Below are 23,624 nucleotides of genomic sequence, written 5' to 3'. Positions count from 1 at the left end.
TTGGTTTATACGCTGCTACTAGGTCTGTATCCCTTTATGCTGCATTTACAGGCAGCTGTTATATGCACATAGCACTTTTTCTAAATGTTTACACTGTTTAGCTCTACATATGAGCGACCTTTGTTATGTGCAATATCCTTTAATGTGCAATAGCTATATATATGTACTTTAGATGTGCCTTTGCCATCTGTTTATATGCATATACCTTTTTATATTTGAATTTGGGATATATTCCATTATATATGTACCTTGATTTCTTTCTGTGCAGAGCCGGTGATATCACCATCTATTGTTGTATTCCTCTTTCTCGCATATAGATTTTTTTATTTATGCACTGTTTTATTTTCTACGGAAACAATACAATTTGTGCATATTTGGCACATACGTTTTTTTGAAATGACTCCGTTGTGTTCTCTCTGGTTTTTGAATGGAGGACAGAGTAGACTCTTAAAGAAGAAGTTACAGGTCTGTGAGAGCCAGAAATCTTGCTTGTTTGTTGGTGACCAAATATTTATTTTCCACCATAATTTGCAAATAAATTCTTTAAAAAATCAGACAATGTGATTTTATGGATTTTTTTTTCTCATTATGTCTCTCATAGTTGAGGTATATCTATGATGAAAATTACAGCCTCTCGTCTTTTTAAGTGGGAGAACTTGAACAGTTGGTGGCTGACTAAATACTTTTTTGCCCCACTGTATTTTTGGAATGGCAGAACTGATCTGGGTGAGTAATACATTATTTTAATCCGGTTCACCTGCACTAAAGCCCTGTGCATTGGGTTTAATGTGGGTAATCTGGCTGTCAGTTTACCTTTACTGTATAGGTTTATATTATTTTCAAATTTATAAAATGTATACTTTAAATTTAGTGTCACATTTTTAGATTTTTAATGCCAATTTGAGATCTATGCCTCAATCTGCACCAACACTTTGGGGCATAAGCATGCATGTCCTTTTCCTTTTTATACACACCACCTTTTCAAGTGAGCCACAGAGAGTGTCTAATACACATTTATTATGAAAGTATACCAAGAAATGTTGCCTTATTTTATGTTTAAGTGAAGAAATTTTTTTTAAGTTCCTAAAATTTGGTTTTAAAGCTTACCCATCAGATGTAACAAAACATTTTTTTAATCTATCACTCAGTACCTAATCCTGACCATGTACATCTAATTTTTATGTGTTTAGTACCTTTATTTTTCATTACACTTTTAATTTAGCTCACTAGTCTGAATTCCTCTCAAAGGGAGGGGGCGTGGCCTCATTGTGCAGGTCTCCACCCCCTCCCTCAGTCTGCTGTCTGCTCACATCTCCCCTAGCATTAGCAAAACTACAACTCCCAGCTTGACCTCACTGACAGTAGTGGGACACAAGCTGACAGTGGGAGGATTTTTCCTCCAGCTGTGAGCCCTGCACTCACAGCTGTCAATCAAGGAAGTGTGTCAATGACATAGGTGATGATGCATGGACACAGCAGGACTAGTATGTGTCCAAGCAGGCAGGGGGGCAGTTGTTTGGCTGACTGGCTTTTTCAATTTTCTAATGAAAGGAATTGCAAAACCTATTGGTTTGGCATGCTTTACAACATATCAAAAGTTTTTGTATCTGACAGTGCCCATTTAAGATATTAAGGTATAAAGTCAGAATCTTTTCTTACGGAATTAATGTTTTTGCTCATAGCTTAACAGCTGCATCGTCAGTCTGGTTGTACTTTGCCCTTTTTTAGTAATAATATATACTAAGCAATCACAACAACAATGTGTCACACCTTATGTTATCATGTGTATTTCCTTACACTTGAACTTTCATTGTACTTCTAAGCTGAATCTAAAATAAAATAAAAAGCCTCAAATTGTATTGTAAATCATCTAAGTTTTTTTTATTTGCTCCTTTAGGGTAGGGTCACACGTGTCCATTTGGTTTTGTATTTGCTGCTGGGTGTTTTCCTCCTCATTGAAGTCAATGGGTAGCAAAATACAGCTGATTTTGCTACCCATTGACTTCAATAGATAGGAAAATACGCAACAGATATGGCACGTGTGACCCTACCCTAAATGTGTAAGTGTACTTTCAGAAAACTTTTGACATGTCATAGAGACATGTCAGAAGGTTTTGATTAGTGAGGGTCCAGGTGCTCATACCCCCGCCGATCATTAAAGGGGTATTTCGGTGGCAACTATTTTTTTTTAAAATCAACTGGTGCCAGAAAGTTAAACAGATTTGTAATCTACTTCTGTTTAAAAAACTTAATCCAGTACTTTTCAGATGGCATTTACTACAGGGGAATTTATTTTCTTCTTAATCTAGCACCTATCAGCTGCTGTATACTACATAGCAAGTTATTTTCTTTTAGAATTTATTTTCTGTCTGACCCCAGTGCTCTCTGCTGAGACCTCTGTCCATGTCAGGAACTGTCCAGAGCAGGATAGGTTTGCTATGGGGATTTGATTCTTCTCTGGACAGTTCTTGACATGGACCAAGGTGTCAGCAGAGAGCATCTTGTCAGACAGAAAAGAAGAAAAAAAAGAACTTTCTCTGTAGCATACAGCAGCTGATAAGTACTGAAAGGATTACGATTTTTAAATAGAAATCATTTACAAATCTGTTTAATTTTCTGGCACCAGTTGATTAAAAAAAAAATGTTTTTCACCGGAGTACCCCTTTAAAATAAGGGCACAGAATGTCTTAACTTCTCACTGTCTTCTCACTTGTTGAAGGTCTATGAGCTTTTCCTTGGTGAGCTATGAGAGAGACAGGTAGAGAAATATTCCAGCTTTCATATTTAAAAAGGCATCTGATTGGTTTCTTTGGGCAACTCCTCCACCGCTCCTTTGCATATAGTTTGATAAATATGTCCCAAAGTTTTCTTATTCATGGCTTATCCATACAAAGAAAGAATTACAGGTACAGGTATCTTCAAATGATGTGTACTTTGGAAAAATGCTGTGCAAATGTGAAATAGAAAAAGTTTTCAGAAGTATGGCACCATCCACTGATGCAACTAATATAGATAACTGACAAAACATTAAACTTGTACAGTTTTTGTTTCTTAAACACAACGCGTTGTGAGGCTGGTACTTGCCTCTTTATCAGGTGTAAAAACAATGGGGGACATTTATCATAATTTGCTTTGGTAAGCAAGTTCTGGAGGCTTTTTTTTTGCTTTAGTTTTGCTTATATGCTACATATTTATCATACTGTCACAGGGGGTTGATAAATTTGGAGCACATAAGAAAAACAAAAAAGTCGCAGCTGAGAATTTTATGATTTTTTTTGTGACTTTTTTAATTTGCTCAAGTGCGGGAGTTTTGTATTCCAGATTAGGCCTGGAGCAGACCAGCGACTTTTTGTAAGGGGTTTGCGACTTTTTTTTTGCCTATGTGCGACTTTCACACATCATAAATTTGTGACCACTGCAAAGTAAGGACTAAAATTTGCTTAGGTTAGGCTGTTTGTAACTTTTTGCTTACCCACAAAAGTTGCACAAAAAAGTGCGTAGGCGCACGTGAGACTTTTTGTGAGCCCGGGGTAAGCAAAAAAAAAAAAAGGCTCTAAATACCTTGATAAATGTCCCCCGACGACTTTACAAAAAATACAAGGGAGAAAGCCAGGCTCCCGTTGGTCCTCCTGAGCCTGGCATTCTCCCTTGTATTGCTTGTAAAGTCATTGACAGACATTTATCAACCGATTTACCCAAGTGTTTTTGCATAAAATTTTTGCGAAAAAAGGGGAAATTGCGTCTTTTTTCGTGCGACAATCTGCCACGAGTGCGAGAAAAGCATGTTTTTTCAAATCGGCATACATAAGCGTTTTTACCATTTTGACTTGCCATAGTCAGAAATTTATCAACCGCGACACTCCCAAAAAAAAGTCGCTAAGGCTTTAAAAACCTACTAAATATACTCCAGCCGAACCTTGGCTTAAATAACAGAAACTGACTATTGTTTTCACTTAGGTGAGAAAAAAACTCCCGCTTTTGCTTACCTGAGAAAAATGTATTAACGCCCTGCAACAATATAGTAAATTTGTCACACGTAAGCAGAATGGAAGTGAAAAAAACTAACTAAAAAATAGCTTACCTAAGCAAACTTTCATAAATGCCTCTCAATGTTTTTACACCTGATAAAGAGGCAAGTACTAGCCTAGAAACATGTTGTGTTTTGGGAACAATAAAACTACAAGTTTAATGTTTGTCAGTTTCTGTATCTTATTGTATCAGCAGATTGCGCTCAAGATTTAGAATTTATTCTTTCTATTCCACAACTGATCCCATGGGTGTTATAGCCAAATCCAGAGGTAGCATCACCTTAATAACATCACTCTGATAAATTGTCTTGTCTTGAACGCAACAAAAAAGGAGAGCAGACATCTTTTTATGAATTCAAACCTGTGACACAGATTTGATATACTATCCCTTTAGAAACTCTGCTTTTTTTTCTTTAAAATAACAAACATACAACAAGGCATATGTAAAAACACAATTTTAACTTAAATGCATAGTCCCAGTTTTGTCATCTTATTACCACTTACATTACTATGGAATATAATACCAAGATGCAGTACACCATGTTTATATCCTCATCTGCAATGTTTGCCCTTTCACTAGCATAGTCCTTGCAATAATATGAGCAAAAAGTGAACTTTACCATCATTAAATTATTAGTCAACTATGTCACATGGCTGGTGATTAGTCAACTATGTCACATGGCTGGTGTCTATCTCACCACTTTCAGTTCCTTAAGAAACTTTTGCTACATCGTATCATAACTCTTAAAGGGGTACTCCGGTGAAAACCTTTTTTCTTTTAAATCGACTGGTGCCAGAAAGTTAAATATATTTGTAAATTACTTCTATTAAAAAATCTTAATCCTTCCAGTACTTATTAGCTGCTGAATGCTACAGAGGAAATTCCTTTCTTTTTGGAACACTGATGACATCACGAGCACAGTGCTCTCTGCTGACATCTCTGTCCATTTTAGCAACCGTGCATAGCAGATGTATGCTAAGGGCAGCATGGTGGCTTAGTGATTAGCACTGCTGCCTTGCAGTGCTTGGGCCTTGGGTTCAAATCCCACTAAGGACAACAATAAATAAATAAAGACTTATTATTATTATAATTTTCCTGGGGTGGAGTAAAGCTCAAAAATAAAGAAAAAGTAATAGTCATTTTCTGACAGCAACGCAGTTAGCACTAACAATGAAGTTGAGTTGTTGTTTTCTGTCTGGCAACAGTGCTCTCTGCTGACATCTCTGCTTGTCTCGGGAACTGCACAGAGTAGAAGAAGTTTGCTATGGGGATTTGCTTCTAAACTGGGTGGTTCCCGAGACACCATCAGAGAGCACTTAGACAGATAAGAATAACTCAACTTCATCAGCTCATAAGTACTGAAAGGATGAAGATTTTTTAATAGAAGTAATTTACAAATCTGTTTAACTTTCTGGAGCCAGTTGATATATAAAAACATTTTTTTTTCCTGGAATACCCCTTTAATCTAAGAGAGCCTACACCTTATAAAAACAATTTTCATCTCTACATTTATCTCTTTCCTTTCTCTTTACGTATTGGCTGTATGTTTAATTATGCAAACGGAATCATGATGTATTTGTATGCTCTTTGGGGAAAAAATCAATACAAATTTAAATAAAATAAAATTAATAAAAGGGATAAAAGAAGGGGGCCTGGTCTGATGACCATTTTTTTACATGACTGGATCCTTATTCTTTACTTATTGGGAAAAAGCTGTCACCAGGATGCACCATGAGATGAAAGCAGGTCAGCGGAGGCAATACAATGCACTTGGCAGTGTTCTGCTAGAACACCTTGGGTCCTGACACTGGATCCTACTTTATCATGTATCAGACAAGTGCACCTCTTCATGGCATTGGTATTCCCTAATGGATCCAGCAGGTTATTGGGGGCAGATTTATTTAACCCTGTGTAGAGGAAGCGTAGTGCAGTTACCCATAGCAACTAGGCAGATTTCTTCTTTAATTTTTCAGAGGCCTTTTTAAAGATAAAGGAAGCGATCTAATTGTTTTCTATTGGAAACTGCAATCTCCCCCATTGTGCCTTGATACACTGCTAAAATAGTTCAGAAATAGTTGAAGGAACATGACAATATGTATATGTATTTTTGTCATTGACAAATTTCCCCTTTTTTTCAGCTCACTGGAATGTTAATTCAAGCTTCCAAGCGCATGCAGATTAATGTCTATGTACGCCGTATTCCTGAGTATGAGTAAGTATTTTAGAATATTGTACCACGATCCATCAAACATTACAGATATACAGTGCACTCAGGAAGTTTTCAGACCCTTTCACTTTTTTCACATTTTGTTATGTTGGGGTCTTGTTCTAGAACAATGTGCTAAAAATAATCGATCCCCCCCCCCCCATCATTGTGCACTTAATAAGTTATAATGACAAAGTAAACACAGAATGTTAGAAATCTTGCATTGACATAAGTATTCAGACCCTTTACACTGTACTTAGTTGGAGCACCTTTTTGAAGCGATCACAGCCTCCAGTCTTCTTGGGTATGATACCACAAGGTTTACACACCTAGATTTGTGGGGGGTTTTCTGCCATTATTCTCTAAAGATCCCCTCAAACTCTGTCAGATTTTATGGGGATCATCAGTGGAAGCCATTTTCAGGTCTCTCCAGAGATGTTCAACTGGGTTCAACTTAGAACTCTGGCTGGGCCACATAAGGACATTCACAAAGATGTCCCTAAGCCACTCCTGTGTTGTTTTATCTGTGTGCTTAGTGTCATTACTCTGTGAGAGGGCAGGGCTATGACGTCACGAGCTCCCGGCGCCGGCTCCAGCGTTCGGAACAGTTTGAGAAGCGGAGTACCCCTTTAATGAATATCTTAATCTAATCAGCTCTCCTTCAACCTTGATCAGTTCTCCTGGCCCAGCTGCTGAAAATCACCCCCATAACATGATGCTGCCACCACCCATACTTCACTGTAGGGATGGTATTTGGTAGGTGATGAGCAGTGGTGGATGAAATCTCTATGCAGGGGTCAGAAGTGTAGGCACCTAAATGTGGCCCACAGTTGTGTATACATACATAGTTTGCTTAGTTGGAGTGGAGTATAGAGGCTCATATAATTACAAACTGCTGCCCCAGAGACCCTGTCTCCTCAAAAGACACCATGAGCAATGTTGGTCGTAATAATTTACTTACTAATTTGGCATAGGACTAATCCTTTCTTCATGTTTTAATATGGGTATTTAGGCACTTTTAAGGCGCTTATAGAACTAGCCCAAAAATTACATGTCAGCATATTTGTACAACACATTTCTAGATGCATTGGCTCCTGATTTTAAAGGGGTACTCCTGTGGAAACTTTTTTTTTTTTTTTTTTAAATCAACTGGTGCCAGAAAGTTAAACATATTTGTAAAATACTTCTATTAAAAAATCTTAATCCTTCCAGTACTTTTTAGGGGTTATATACTACAGAGGAAATGCTTTACTTTTAAGATTTCTCTGATGTCATGACCACAGTGCTATCTGCTGACCTCTGCTGTCCATTTTAGGAACTGTCCAGAGCAGCATATGTTTGCTATGGGGATTTTCTCCTGCTCTGGACAGTCCCTTCCGAAAATGGACAGCAGAGGTCAGCAGAGAGCACTGTGGTCATGACATCAGAGAAATCTAAAACAGTAAAGCATTTCCTCTGTAGTATATAGCCCCTAAAAAGTACTGGAAGGATTAAGATTTTTTTAATAGAAGTAATTTACAAATCTGTTTAACTTTCTGGCACCAGTTGATTTAAAAAAAAAAAAAGTTTTCCACAGGAGTACCCCTTTAACCCCTACAGGACCCATGACGTAACGGTACGTCCCGACACCCTGGGTCTTAAGGACCAGGGACGTACATTTACGTCATGGGCAGTTTTAGTCCCCGCCGTGCGCTGGGAGGGGATCGGAGCGGGATGCCTGCTGAAATCATTCAGCAGGCATCCCGTGCAAATGCCCAGGGGGGTCATCAGACCCCCCCATGTCGGCGATCGCGGCAAATCGCAAGTGAATTCACACTTATGATTTGCGCGATTCCGGGTCATTACGGGTCTATAGTGACCCGGTGACCCAGAATGTAAGGGGGATCGCGGGTGTCTAAGACACCCACGATCCCCCTGAAGCGATAGGAGTGAGGTGGCACAGGTGCCACCCCTCCTATCCCTGCTATTGGTGGTCTAGACGCGACCACCAATAGCAGATCAGTGGGCGGGGGGGGGGGTTTACTTTCGTTTTCCCCGTCCTGCCCTCCCACAATAGGCGGGGCAGGACGGGGAAACGACGGGGACCGGCGCCGAAGATCCACTTACCGATCCGGGCGGGCGTCGGAGGCTGCAGGCGACGGAGATCGGCGGGCGGCGATGACGTGCGGCTGGATCCGACAGAAGCCGGTGAGTTGCCTAGCAACATCTGGAGGGTACAGTTTGAGACCATTATACAGTGGTCTCTAACTGTAGCCCTCCAGATGTTGCAAAACTACAACTCCCAGCATGCCAAGACAGCTGTTTGGGCATGCTGGGAGTTGTAGTTTTGCAACAGCTGGAGGGCTACAGTTTGAGACCACTATATAGTGGTCCCTAAACTGTAGCCCTCCAGATCTTGCAAAACTACAACTCCTAGCATGCTCAAACAACTGTTTGCTGTCAGGGCATGCTGAGAATTGTAGTTTTGCAACAGCTGGAGGACCACAGTTTGGAGATCACTTTGCAGTGTTCTCTAAAACTGTAGCCCTCCAGATGCAAAACTGCAAATCCCAGCATGTCCAAACAGCAATCAGCTGTCTCGGCATGCTGGGAGTTGTAGTTGGGTACCTCCAGCTATTGCATAACTACATCTCCCAGCATGCCCTTCGGCGATCAGTACATGCTGGGAGTTGTAGTTTTGCAACAGCTGGAGGCTCACTGGTTAGAAAATACTGAGTTAGGTAACTGAAGGTTTTCCAACCAGTGTGCCTCCAGCTGTTGCAAAAGTACAACTCCCAGCATGCACGGTCTGTCAGTACATGCTGGGAGTTGTAGTTTTGAAACAGCTGGAGGTTTGCCCCCCCCATGTGAACGTACAGGGTACATGCACACGGGCAGGCTTACAGTAAGTTTCCTGCTTCAAGTTTGGGCTGCGGCAAATTTTTCGCCACAGCTCAAACTTCTAGCGAGAAACTCACCGTAACCCGCCAGTGTGAACGTACCCTAAAAACACTACACTACACTAACATATAATAAAGAGTAAAACACTACATATACACCCCCTTACACTGTCCCCCCCAATAAAAATGAAAACTGTATTGTATGGCAGTGTTTCCAAAACGGAGCCTCCAGCTGTTGCAAAACAACAACTCCCAGCATTTCCGGACAGCCACTGACTGTCCAGGCATGCTGGGAATTTAGCAACAGCTGGAGGCACCCTGTTTGGGAATCACTGGCATAGAATACCCCTATGTCCACCCCTGTGCAATCCCTAATTTAGTCCTCAAATGCGCATGGTGCTCTTTCACTTTGGAGCCCTGTCGTATTTCAAGGAAACAGTTTAGGGCCACATATGGGGTATCTCCGTACTCGGGAGAAATTGCACTACTAATTTTGGGGGGCTTTTTCTCCTTTTACCCCTTATGAAAAGGAAAAGTTGGGGCTACACCAGCTTGTTAGTGTAAAAAAATAAAACAATTTACACTAACATGCCGGTGTTGCCCTTTACTTTTTATTTTCACAAGCGTTAAAAGGAAAAAAAGACCCCCCAAATTTGTAACGCAATTTCTCCTGAGTACAGAAAAACCCCATATGTGGGCGTAAAATGCTCTGTGGGCGCACAACAAGGCTCAGGAGTGAGAGTGCACCATGTACATTTGAGGCCTAAATTGGCGATTTGCACAGGGGTGGCTGATTTTACAGCGGTTCTGACATAAACCCCCCCAAAAAAATACCCACATGTGACCCCATTTTGGAAACTACACCCCTCATGTAATGTAATAAGGGGTACAGTGAGCATTTACGCCCCACAGGTGTCTGACAGATTTTTGGAACAGTGGTCCGTGAAAATGAAAAATTGTATTTTTCATTTGCACAGCCCACTGTTCCAAAGAGCTGTCAAACGCCAGTGGGGTGTAAATACTCACTGCACCCCTTATTAAATTCTGTGAGGGGTGTAGTTTCCAAAATAGGGTCACATGTGGGGGGTTCCACTGTTCTGGCACCACGGGGGGCTTTGTACACGCACATGGCCCCCGACTTCCATTCCAAACAATTTTTTTCCCAAAAGCTCAATGGCGCTCCTTCTCTTCTGAGCATTGTAGTGCGCCAGCAGAGCACTTGACGTCCACACATGGGGTATTTCCATACTCAGAAGAGAGGGGGTTACAAATTTTGGGGGGTCTTTTCTGCTATTAATCCTTGAAAAAATGTGAAATTTGGGGGGAAACACACATTTTAGTGAAATTTTTTTATTTTTTTTTTACATGTGCAAAAGTCGTGAAACCCCTGTGGGGTATTAAGGCTCGCTTTATTCCTTGTTACGTTCCTCAAGGGGTCTAGTTTCCAAAATGGTATGCCATGTGTTTTTTTTTTTGCTGTTCTGGCACCATAGGGGCTTCCTAAATGCGACATGCCCCCCGAGCAAAATTCGCTCTCAAAAAGCAAAATATGACTCCTTCTCTTCTGAGCATTGTAGTTCACCCGTAGTGCACTTCAGGTCAACTTATGGGGTACCTCCATACTCAGAAGAAATGGGGTTACAAATTTTGTTTTGTTTTTTCTGCTATTAACCCTTGCAAAAATGTGAAATTTGGGGGGGAACACACATTTTAGTGAAAAAAAAAAATTTTTTTTTACATATGCAAAAGTCGTGAAACACCTGTGGGGTATTAAGGCTCACTTAATTCCTTGTTACGTTCCTCAAGGGGTCTAGTTTCCAAAATGGTGTGCCATGTGTTTTTTTTTTTTTGCTTTTCTGGCACCATAGGGGTTTCCTAAATGCAACATGCCCCCCAAAAACCATTTCAGAAAAACGTACTCTCCAAAATCCCCTTGTCGCTCCTTCGCTTCTGAGCCCTCTACTGCGCCCGCCGAACACTTTACATAGACATATGAGGTATGTGCTTACTCGAGAGAAATTGGGCTACAAATATAAGTATACATTTTCTCCTTTTACCCCTTGTAAAAATGCAAAAATTGGGTCTACAAGAACATGCGAGTGTAAAAAATGAAGATTGTGAATTTTCTCCTTCACTTTGCTGCTATTCCTGTGAAACACCTAAAGGGTTAAAACGCTGACTGAATGTCATTTTGAATACTTTGGGGGGTGCAGTTTTTATAATGGGGTCATTTGTGGGGTATGTCTAAGATGAAGACCCTTCAAATCCTCTTCAAACCTGAACTGGTCCCTGAAAAATAGTGAGTTTGAAAATTTTGGGAAAAATTGGAAAATTGCTGCTGAACTTTGAAGCCCTCTGGTGTCTTCCAAAAGTAAAAACTCATCAATTTTATTATGCAAACATAAAGTAGACATATTGTATATGTGAATCAAAAAATTTTTTTATTTGGAATATCCATTTTCCTTACAAGCAGAGAGCTTCAAAGTTAGAAAAATACAAAATTTTCAAATTTTTCATCAAATTTTGGGATTTTTCACCAAGAAAGGATGCAAGTTACCATAAAATTTTACCGCTATGTTAAAGTAGAATATGTCACGAAAAAACAGTCTCAGAATCAGAATGATAACTAAAAGCATTCCAGAGTTATTAATGTTTAAATTGACAGTGGTCAGATGTGCAAAAAACGCTCTGGTCCTGAGGTGTAAAATGGCCTGGTCCTTAAGGGGTTAAAGATATCTTACATAAGGTAAGACTAATGCCTAACTATAAGAAACGTGTCTAGCTAGCTTCCCTCCATAAATTACTTTTTTTGGTGGGTGGGGTGGCTTTAGTCTAGCTGCATGTACATGTACATCAGGCAAGATCAGTGGTAAATGTCTATAATCTTCCCCACCTTAAATTTTTTAAATCTGATAATTCTGCTGAAGATGTAAAACTGCAAAGCTTCACTTCTTTGAACAGACTTTGCTCCACCTCTTAGGTAGAGGTGTAAGTTAGTGTTTCCCAACCAGGGTTCTATAGAACTATGAATCTGGGGTCAACATGCAGGACCAGCAAAAACATAAACTGGCCTGAGATAGCTGTAGGATCCTCTAGAAAAGGTTTCTCCATGGTATCAAGGTTTGAATTGACAGGTCTAAGTATTTTCTTTTACAAAGGAAACTTACCATAAGCATAGCCACACAAATTTATATTTCTCCTGTATAACCATTCCAAGCCAGATTCATCTTTTTACAGTCACATTTTTTTTGTTTATGTTTTCAGCGTCACTCAGAACTTACAGACTCTCTATTTCCCAGTGATGTATATTAATGAGGTAAGAAGTGATCTCAATGAGATCTTATGCATTGACTCTACATGCTGTTACACGGTCTCCATATGTAAGAAACTATTACATAAGGAGACCGTATGCCATATGGTTCATTTACTGCAGTTTTGCATCATTTTTAGTGTATACCGTATACATATGTTTGTGTTTAGATATCTATTAAAGGGGTACTCCCCTGGAAAATTATTATTTTTTTAAATCAACTGGTGCCAGAAAGTTGAACAGATTTGTAAAGTAAATAACAAAAAGAAGGGAGCGGAGCAACTCACCCAGAAGGTCCAAGACGGTGCAGCTTGTCAGGTCAAGGTCAGGCGGTGTAGGATTGGGGAGGTGGAAGGTGGAACAGGGGAAAACAGGCGTCATTGCCCAATGCCTGATTCCCCCCGCTCCACCTTCCGCCTCCCAGCTCCTACGCCGCCTGACCGCGACCTGACAAGCTGCACCGTCCTGGACCTTCTGGGTGAGTTGCTCCACTCCCTTCTTTTTGTGATTTCATTACTCTCTGTATTGTCTAGCGTGTAGCACCACCCGCAGGATTAATTTGGCTGCTGAACACTAGCACCACTCACAGGGTTAATTTGACTGCTAAACAACGATTCCATTACGTATTATGGATTAGGTTTAAAGAGACAGTGCCGGATTCTTTTTCTCTTCTGTGATTACAGATTTGTAAATTACTTTACTTCTATTTAAAAATCTTAATCCTTCCAGTACTTATCAGCTGCTGTATACTACAGAGGAAGTTCTTTTCTTTTTGAATTTCCTTTATTGTCTGACCACAGTGCTCTCTGCTGACACCTCTGTCCATTTTAGGAACTGTCCGGAGCAGGATAGGTTTGCTCTGGGGATTTTCTTCTACTCTGGACAGTTCCTAAAATGGACAGAGGTGTCAGCAGAGAGCACTTTGGTCAGACAGAAAGGAAACACAAAAAGAAAAGAACTTCCTCTGGAACATACAGCGGACTGATAAGTGGAAAGGTTAAGATTTTTAAATAGACGTCATTTACAAATCTGTTTAACTTTCTGGCACCAGTTGATTTAAATAAAAAATGTTTTCCAGGGCTGTGCCCCTTTAAGAAGAATTGTGATACCTGCACTGAACACACTAAACAATGTCCATGACACATATTATCTTGTTATCTTTTTACCTTTATCCAGATCTTGACTCACAGTTTATATCTCTCCAATGTTGCACACATATAAAAACAAAACATTAAAAATTTAGAATGTAAAAAAAAAGGCACCAGTTATGCTAGCAGTACCTTTAAAGGGGTACTCCCACCCTAGACATCTTATCCCCTATCCAAAGGATAGGAGATAAGATGTCTGATCGCGGGGGTCCCGCCGCTGGGGACCCCCTCATTATTGCATGCGGCACCCACCTGTGTTCTCACCGGAACCACAGGAGGGTCTGAGTCGCGACTCCGGGAACGGAAGTCCGTGACGTCAGGACTCCGCCCCCATGTGGCGTCACGCCCGTCCCCTCAATTCAAGTCTATTTTTAGTGAGTTGTGATCACTAACCATAGTGATGACAATTAATACAATGTTATGTGGTAACTGGAGGCATTGCCAACAGTTTATTTTATTCATTTCTATATCACTGACATATTCTGCTGAAGTAACCAGGTCATTGCCTGATTTTGTAAACTGTTTGAGAAAATTGTATTTTGGATAGTATGGCTAACAGATTGGATAGTTTGGCTAACTTTTTTTTATGCCATAGAAATATTGTCCATATACCAAGTAATCTAATCCTCAATGTAAATTGGCAAATGTACCAACTACATTACTGAAAGCATTTTCTGTTTATGATCATTATTCATATAAAATTTTCTCCTAGAGTGTCCTCATTGATGACCAGTCTGCAGAAAAACTCAGGTCCATTCTTTTGGAAACTAGAGTGGTAGCGAATGTTCCTTTTATCATCATGGCAGTTGGGATCATTTTTGGAATCGTATTTGTTGTACTTGTTTGCCGTCCATCCAGAACAAGAGAGGAGGTAGGTAGCACTCTAAATCCTTATGAAATGCACATTAAAGGGAAACTAACAGTAGGTGTGTCCATATTAACCTGCTGGAATTGGCTAATAGTGTTTGTGACACTGATAAGCATGGTACCCTTTATGAAAGGGGTTTTCTTATCTGCCTTTTTCAGCTCAGAGGAGAGGCACCTCTTACCTCCTGCTTTCAGCAGGGAGGGCTCTTGCTCTGTGATTGACACTTCAGGCACACTGGTTGTGTGCAAGCTACTAGCACTTGACTCATAACTCACTCAGAGATCGCACACAAGCAGCAGAGCGTTAGATATTATGTTTAGATAAAAAAAATAAGGTTCCCGACAGATAAGGTCCAGTCCTTTTGCTCTGTTCAGAGAAAATATGTGATGTCAGCAGCAGCTCGTCTATTGCTTCAGAGTAAAGAAAAGTGGTCTGTAGCCTAGACAACCAGCAGTAAACAAGAGGCAGAGTAATGCAGCTGTAACATGAAAAAGGAGGCAAGTTTGAAAATCTAAATATATATATAAAACTCAATGGGGGGAGATTTATCAAAGCTGTCTATGTCCCGCATCAATATAGACCAAACTACAGAGGGTTAGGCCGTCTATTGTGCGCCTCATTTATCAAAGGGCGCACGGCTCTTGATAAATTCTGCGCACGCACTTCGGGATCTATGCTTTAGACTGTATTTAAACCGGCTCCAGTATGGTCTGACATTTCAGCGTACTTTCAGCCGATGCGACTTGTCGCTTAAAACTTGTCGCATGTTCTAAAGCCTCTAAAGCAAAAGTCACAAAAAAGGCGCACATATTTAGACTGCGACTTTCTGTGCGATAAATTTAGACAGGAAAAACCAGTCTAAATCCTTTGATGAATCTCCCCCAATGTGTGTGTGTGTGTGTGTGTGCATATATATGTATACTGTATATGTGTGTATGTTCCAGCATCACTTCCAAATGGCTGAAGATATTTTGTGAACCACAAACATAGCATAGATGAATTAACCCTGACCCACCCCCATTTGTGAGGGTCAGGATTTTTTGTTTAAAGTCCCATGCAAGTCTATGGGAAATTAATGTTACAGCATAACTTCCAAATGGCTGGAAATATTTTGATGAAACTTAATACACATGTTACTTTCATGTCAAATAAAAATATATGATAGTTAAAGGGTAGCTCCCACCATCCTTTTTTATTTATTTATTTATTTATTTTTTCTGTCCCTGCCTATTGCCCATCTAACCCTAACCCCCTCACTGCCTTTAATTTTTTTTTTTACTATATTAAAAATGCCTTTTTGTCTGCCTGGTAGTGTGCTCACTACCAGGCAGACTTCCCCAGCAGGCACCACGTCACTACAGGGGGCCGACTTCTGCCCTTAGTTCACCTATACAGTGTACCTCCAGCTGTTTCACCACTACAACTCCCAGCTTTCCCTGACATCTATTGGCTGTAAGGGCATGCTGGGATTTGTAGTGGGGAGACAACTGGAGGCACATCCTGCTCCCCCGAACCCTGCCACGCAACCCGCTCCCCCCCCCTCCGCATGCCCAAAAAAGACTAAAGTGCAGGGCAGTCCTAGCGCAGCACTGCTTAGCAGCAGCGGCGCATGAAATTCCACCTCACACCGGGAGCCAGGGCCGGCGTGCGAGGCCAGGGAGCCTGCGTGCATCCTCTTTCTGATTGATAGGCAGGGAGCGAGCGCAGCCTGACTGAATTCGGACTGATGCCCATCCGGGATCGGTCCGAATTCATCTGTGACGTCACAGCAGGCTGCAGCCGGCCACTAGGAGGGAGACCCCTGGTGGCCGGATTTCAAAATCGAAATAAAGTGTTTTAATTACAAAAAAAATTATAAAAGTATATTAGAAATATGTTGTAGTACATCAGTTCATGACAGGGCCCATTTAAATTAACCTTAACTTAACCCCTTACGTGAAGGATGCGGTTTTTGTCTTAAAGGGATACTCTGGTGGAAAATATTTTTTTTTTAAATCAACTGGTGCCAGAAAGTTAAACAGATTTGTAAATTACTTCTATTAAAAAATCTTTACCCTTCCAGTACTTTTAAGCAGCTGTATGCTACAGAGGAAATTCTTTTGTTTTTGAATTTCTTTTTTGTCTTGTCCACAGTGCTCTCTGCTGACACCTGATGCTCGTATCAGGAACTGTCCAGAGCAGCATAGGACAGTTCCTGATATGGGCATCAGGTGTCAGCAGAGAGCACCGTGAACAAGACAAAAAATAAATTCAAAAAGAAAAGAATTTCCTCTGTATCATACAGCTGCTTAAAAGTATTGGAAGGGTAAAGATTTTTTAATAGAAGTTATTTACAAATCTGTTTAACTTTCTGGCACCAGTTGATTTGAAAAAAAAAAAATGTTTTCCACCGGAGTACCCCTTTAAGTCCCATGCAAGTATATAGGACTCCCAGTACCTTACTCCACAAGCTCAGCTCTGCATCTCCTGGTGAGTGCATCAGTCCTGCCACACCCCATCTCAAAAAGCCACACCTACCATTTAAGCCACACCCCTTTTATTTTCTACCCTTTTTGTGCATTGGCTGGCTTGCAAGTCATGCCCACTTCCACAAAATCACGCTTCATTCTATTTTCAGCCTACAATCTCTTCATCACAACTCAGCCCCACCTGAGGATGATATATGAGGATGAGATACAGTGGGGATCAAAAGTTTGTGCACCCCAGGTAAAAATCTGTATTAATGTGCATAAAGAAGCCAAGGAAAGATGGAAAAATCTCCAAAAGGCATCAAATTACAGATTAGACATTCATACAATATGTCAACAAAAGTTAGATTTTATTTCCATCATTTACACTTTCAAAATAACAGAAAACAAAAAAATGGCGTCTGCAAAAGTTTGGGCACCCTGCAGAATTTATAGCATGCACTGCCCCCTTTGCAAGGCTGAGACCTGCCAGTGTCATGGATTGTTCTCAATCATCATCTGGGAAGACCAAGTGATGTCAATCTCAAAGATTTTAAATGCCCAGACTCATCTGACCCATCAGTTGTCAATATCCTCTGTTCAGAATGTAATTAAGAAATGGCAGTCATCAGGAACAGTGGAAGTTAAAGCAAGATTTGGAAGACCAAGAAAAATATCAGACAGAACAGCTCGCAGGATTGTGAGAAAAACAATTCAAAACCCACGTTTGACTGCACAATCCCTCCAGAGAGATCTGGCAGACACTGGAGTTGTGATACACTATTCCACTATAAAGAGATACTTTTACAAATATGGTCTTCATCAAAGAGTCATCAGAAGAAAACTTCTTCTACGTCCTCACCACCAAAATCAGCGTTTGAACTTTGCAAATAAACATATAGACAAGCCTGATGCATTTTGGAAACAAGTTCTGTGGACTGATGAGGTTAAAATTGAACTTTTTGGCTGGAATGAGCAAAGGTACGTTTGGAGAAGAAGGGGAACAGAATTTAATGAAAAGAACCTTTGTCCAACTGTTAAGCAGGGGGGTTGATAAATCGTGCTTTGGGGTTGTATTGCAGCCAGTAGCACAGGGAATATCTCACGAGTAGAAGGAAAAATGGATTTAATAAAATTTCAGCAAATTTTAGATGCTAACTTGATGCCATCTGTGAAAAAGCTGAAGTTAAAGAGAGGATGGCTTCTACAAATGGATAATGATCCTAAACACATCTCGAAATCCAAGGGGGATTACATCAAGAGGTGTAAACTGAATCTTTTGCCATGGCCTTCACAATCTCCTGACCTCAACATAATTGAAAATCTATGGATAGACCTTAAAAGAGCAGTGCGTGACAGACAGCCCAGAAATCTCAAAGAACTGGAAGACTTTTGTAAGGAAGAATGGGCAAAGATACCTCAAACAAGAATTGAAAGACTCTTGTCTGGCTACAAAAAGTGTTTACAAGCTGTGATACTTGCCAAAGGGGGCAGTACAAGATATTAACTCTGCAGGGTGCCCAAACTTTTGCAGACACCATTTTTTTGTTTTCTGTTATTTTGAAAGTGTAAATGATGGAAATAAATCTAACTTTTCTTGACATATTATAAGAATGTCTAATCTGTAATTTGAAGCCTTTTGGAGATTTTTCCATCTTTCCTTGGCTTCTTTATGCACATTAATACAAATTTTTACCTGGGGTGCCCAAACTTTTGATCCCCACTGTATGGTATAGTTCCAATACACACAAAGGGAATAAACATGTGTATAGCAAAACATGTGTTACTGCAATCCTTTCCTGTGAGAAATACTTCATTTTCTTGAAAAATTTCAGGAGTGTCAACATTTACGGCAATGACTGTAACTGCAGATGTCAACATAGATCTGTGAATATTCTGAACCTTACAGTAGTTTTAAAGTCCTCACTTGGAGTGAGGAGTGTTTTTGCATTGTCTAAACAACAAAACCCCAAAAGGAGGTACTAGGGTCAATTTACTCACAACAATTTTAGGGGAACCCTAAACTAAGTACCCCCCAATTTAAAATGTACCTTTAATTATTCCATTTAAAATATAAACTGTGATGCACATGATTGTGTGATTCTGCAAGTGGATGTAATGACACCACCACTAACTTTTAAAACCACAGTTGCCACCGGACTCCTTGACTCCTGTACTTGTCTTTTATAAGCTCCTGAATGCTACAGAGTGAGCGTTTGGATAGCTCAATCTCCTACCTATTGGGAGCCGGTGGCTACTGCTTATTAAAATCACCAAAAATTAGCCAGCCCTTCCAACGTTTCACTGGCACCCCAGCTTCGTCAGGAAAATATGGTGGCTAACCATAATTAGCCACCATACTAATTATGTCATGCATAGACTGTCAAGCCAGTCATGCATAGACTGCCATGAAAAAAAAAAAGTAAAAAAAAACTGAGTGGAGGACACAATGTGGGAGATTTATTAAAACCTGTCCAGAGAAAATGTTGCCCATTTGCCCATAGCAACCAATCAGATCGCTTCCTTCATTTTGCAGAGGCCTTTTCAAAAATGAAAGAAGTGATCTGATTGGATGCTATGGGCAGCTCAGCAACTTTTCCTCTGGACAGGTTTTGATACATCTCCCCCAGTGACTCTCTGCCTCCTCCATGGCAGTAGTACACTGTGCTCAAGAAATAAGCAGTGAGACATCTTCTCATGTTTAAGAGCTTTACATTTTGTATCATGACAAAGGTTTATTACTACTCAGCAGATGTGGTATTTTATCAATTACTTGCGCTACATTTGTAAAGTCTCATTTGGTCTTAGATATTGCTTCATGTATATTCATGTTCTTTGTCTTGTGTTATGTAGGGCACAGAAGAAGAGAGAGGACCACTTATAAGAACATCCTAACTAACAGTAAAATAAAAAAACATCCTAACTACATGCTAAAAAATGAACTATGCAAAATCATTGCTGTCCGTCCGGGCTGGAAAATGTTTTTTATTTGTGAAGGATTAGACACAGACTCCAGGTAGAAGATGCCACAAGCGTTTAGTGACTTTCTACCCTCACAATGAAACTGCCGTGAATGGTTCATCTACATTGCAGTTCTACAATACTAAGCACAAGTTAACATACATTGAGCTCTGTTCTAATAACCTGAAAAAACAAAGGTCTTTTTGTTTAGTGTGGAAACTTACAATTTACTGTCTAACAAAGGTGTGGAATTCATGACATTTACTTTCCCTATATATCATTGTGTATACAGACTGTTATATAGTTTAGTTACAGATTCACTATGCATGCAGGATATGACCAACAATAACATACAATCTTGGCGATAAAAAGACAAACTGGCTGCATATACACATAACAGATCTCATTGTATTAGACTAATTGTGGATCAGAGAATATCATGTAGTGTACTGGTGTGCTGTCCTTGTCGGTACATACACAATACTCGTATGGACTGTTTTCTTATTTCTTACTTAAAGCTGAAATTTGCGAACATACAGGATTATGCAGTTGTTTTAAGAATATCACAAGAATTCATCTCTGGGATAGAAACATATACAGAGAACAAGAACTCATTGCGAGGAATCTTAACTATCAGTTTATGTTCCGTACATCAGCAAACCATTTATTTTTTCTTTACCTTGTTTGATCCTGCTATTTTTACAGAATAACATAAAACATGTTTCCATTAATGTAATGGATCTTTTGATTTCAATACGATCTTTTTGATGTCGGATGTCATTAGTCTGGTCATTACACTGTTGACATGCCATAGTAACATAATTGAAGTTTCAGTGCAGTTTGGGGCGTTAAAACCCCAACCGATCTCCAATTGAAAAAGCAGAAGGGACATTTATCAATGTTTGCTTATGTATTCTTTTTTTTAGTAATTTTTTCCTTACTTTTTTTTTGCTTATGTGTGACTTATTTATTTATTTTTTTCCTTTTTTTTACTTTGGTAGTAGCTTTTTCTGCTCCATGTTTGAGCTGGAGTAAATTTAGTCAACTTTTAACCTTGTTGCGACTTTTTTTTGCGCAGTTGCGACCGTTGCAGTTGATAAATACCCGACTAAAGCAAATCCATTTTGAAAAATTTACTACGTAAGCAAGGTTGAATTTTCTTGCTTTTCTTGTTCTTCATGCAAATTGTCGCACGAACACACACGTAGTCGCAGTTGCGACAATTATAGTAAAGAAAACCTGACTAAACCCGTTGATAAATGTTCATCATTAAACTGAGAATGAACAAAATACCTTTATGGACAGATGTATGAACTATGGCAAAAGCAAGGTCAGAATAAAAAAAAACTATTAAAGTAATACTATGCTCTATATTATATAGAAGGACACTCTAATGAATATTCTTTTGCATGTTAGCTGCTAATAAAAATGATAGATATTTTTAAAGGAGATATCCAGTGGTGAAAAACGTATCCCCTATCCTAAGGATAGGGGATAAGTTTCAGATCGCGGGGGTCCGACCACTGAGGCCCCCCACGATCTCCTGTACGGGGCCCCAACAGCCCGTGGGAAGGGCACGTGTTGACCACCGCATGAAGTGGCGGCTGACACGTCCCCTCAATACAACTCTATGGCAGAGCCGGAGCGCTGCCTTCGGCAATCTCCAGCTCTGCCATAGAGGTGTATTGAGGGGGGGTGTCAGCCGCCGCTTCGTGCGGTGGTCAACACACGCTATCTGGCCAGCGAGCCGGGGCCCCATACAGAGAGATCACGGGGGGCCCCAGCGTCGGACCCCCCACGATCTGAAACTTATCCTCTATCCTTAGGTTAGGGAATACATTTTTCACCACTGGAATACCCCTTTAAGCTAAGATTAAGCAATTCATCTGAATGGGAGATGAAACAGTAACTCGCCACCACCACTTCACATTGTACAGTGCCAAAGCTTCTATCTCCATACACTGTTTACATCTGGGTGATCGTCATGGGTGCCTGTTGATGGCATCAGTTGTATAGTTCAGGGAATCGTTTCTTGCACAGCCAGTGGTAGGGAGGTTTGCTATGCAGGTATAATCAATAAAGAAGCAGACACTTTGCTCTAACTATGCCATACCTTTTTTAAAAGGTGGTTTTATTTTTATTGAATATTATGCAATTACAAATAAAGCAATCATATGACTTTTAGTGAATAGAGCATCAGAAGGGGTGTTGCTTGGGGAGGGGTAGGCCCCCATACACCATGCTGTGCCCCACTATGTGGTTCCCAAATTGAAAGTTGTACTTTAGTCAGAGACTCGGACCAAAAATGTGTGGGAGCCCCAGCCTTGAGCCCCTCTCTGAGGTGACTATTTACCCCATTGCTGTCCCTGATCACAACCTAGTTATGTTGTCCCTAGAGATGCTACAAACACAAAGTAATTCCCTACTTTTGAGGTTTCCTTTGTATCAATTGGATTTAGATGATATTAGAAATGATCTCAAAATCAAAGGGACCACGTTTCTGCATGATAATGAGGTCCAGCTAGATGAGGCCTCATTGCTTTGGGCAACCTTCAAAGCCATCATATAAGGGCTATGCAATGGCTTATGTTTCCCACAAAAAGAAAACTTCCGCAGACCACTTTCACAAACTTTATTTAGTCTGCTAAATGCTCAACATGCCATCAAGCCACAAAAGAACACTTCTTGGAAGCCAAAACGTCATTCGACACCTTTATCTATGGACAAACTAAGTGATTAATCTCTATGGAACAGAAAAAGTATTATCGATTATGTAATAAGGTGGGTTCCCTGTTTGCTTCAATCACATTGGTCATCTGTTGACTAGCATAGACAATCTAGCTGACCTTTTTGTACACATCTTTATGAGAACCTTTACAGAACTCCTGCCAAATGACCAGATGAAAATGTACTTCCTTTGAGGACGAAGTTTGAAAATTAATATTTTCATCCCTGCCACAAAAAAGCTTAGGCCCTGATAAGTTTATGGCCAGATATTACAAGCTTCTGTGTCCTGAAGTTATACACACCCTGTCTACCCTGTTTAATTTGGCCTATAAGGTAGGGATATTTTCAGATAGTGATAGAGCAATGTATACAGGTGCAGTGGTGTCTTCCTGTCTCTGCTCTCACTTAAAGGGGTACTTCACTGGCCAGTGTTCTGGCTGCGTTCGGAACAATCATTTCCGAACGCTGTGCACACACTGCGGGGGTGGGCCACACCACCTTGTGAACTCAGACCATGCCCCCTCAATGCAAGTCTATGGGAGGGGGCGTGGCTGCCATCACGCCCCTCTGATAGACTTGCATTGAGGGGCGTGACCTGATGTCACGAAGGGCGTGGCCGACCCCTGCAGCGTGCGCACAGCGTTCGGTACTAAATGTTCCGAATGCAGTCGGAACACTGGCCAGCGGAGTACCCCTTTAACTCTATTAGCGAGATTATATAAACATTATTGCACTCGCCCAAAAGCTGGGTTCACCCTGCCTGTCCAGCATGCAACTGGGGCCTTTCTCTAAACCACAAAAAATGGAGGAAGAAGTGATAAGAGCTCTGTAATCACTGTAATATATATTTTTGAGAGCTTTTAGGACATCCCACATTCTGATGAGGACATGGTGGATGCTGTAGGAACATGGCCGCAAATCACATGTACATAAGAACCCATTATACATCACACAGTTGTGAGAAGCCATTTCTCACTGACTGAGAATTCCAGGAAATTGGCTGACCCATTACCCACTGGGCACGTTTAAGTGTGGCAAGTGCCTTGCAT

At 40.5% G+C, this 23,624-nt stretch overlaps 1 protein-coding gene across 2 annotated transcripts in view; it reads left to right on the top strand.

The window, feature by feature from the left end:
• Positions 1 to 21,331, top strand: part of SCARB2 (scavenger receptor class B member 2) — a 61,172-nt gene extending 39,841 nt beyond the window's left edge. Inside the window, exons 9-12 of one of the 2 annotated variants that reach the window (XM_056568709.1) lie at positions 6,168 to 6,241; positions 12,379 to 12,430; positions 14,285 to 14,443; positions 19,741 to 21,331. In XM_056568709.1, coding sequence (XP_056424684.1) covers positions 6,168 to 6,241; positions 12,379 to 12,430; positions 14,285 to 14,443; positions 19,741 to 19,782 — 327 coding nt within the window. In that variant the 3' untranslated portion in view covers positions 19,783 to 21,331. The remainder of the gene's footprint in view (positions 1 to 6,167; positions 6,242 to 12,378; positions 12,431 to 14,284; positions 14,444 to 19,740) is intronic. The other variant, XM_056568708.1, reaches the window with a different exon arrangement.
• Positions 21,332 to 23,624: the final 2,293 nt, after the last annotated feature.

This window comes from Hyla sarda, chromosome 1 (assembly GCF_029499605.1).
Source record: "Hyla sarda isolate aHylSar1 chromosome 1, aHylSar1.hap1, whole genome shotgun sequence".
NCBI lineage: Eukaryota > Metazoa > Chordata > Amphibia > Anura > Hylidae > Hyla > Hyla sarda.
This window is presented reverse-complemented; position numbering and strand designations above follow the sequence as displayed.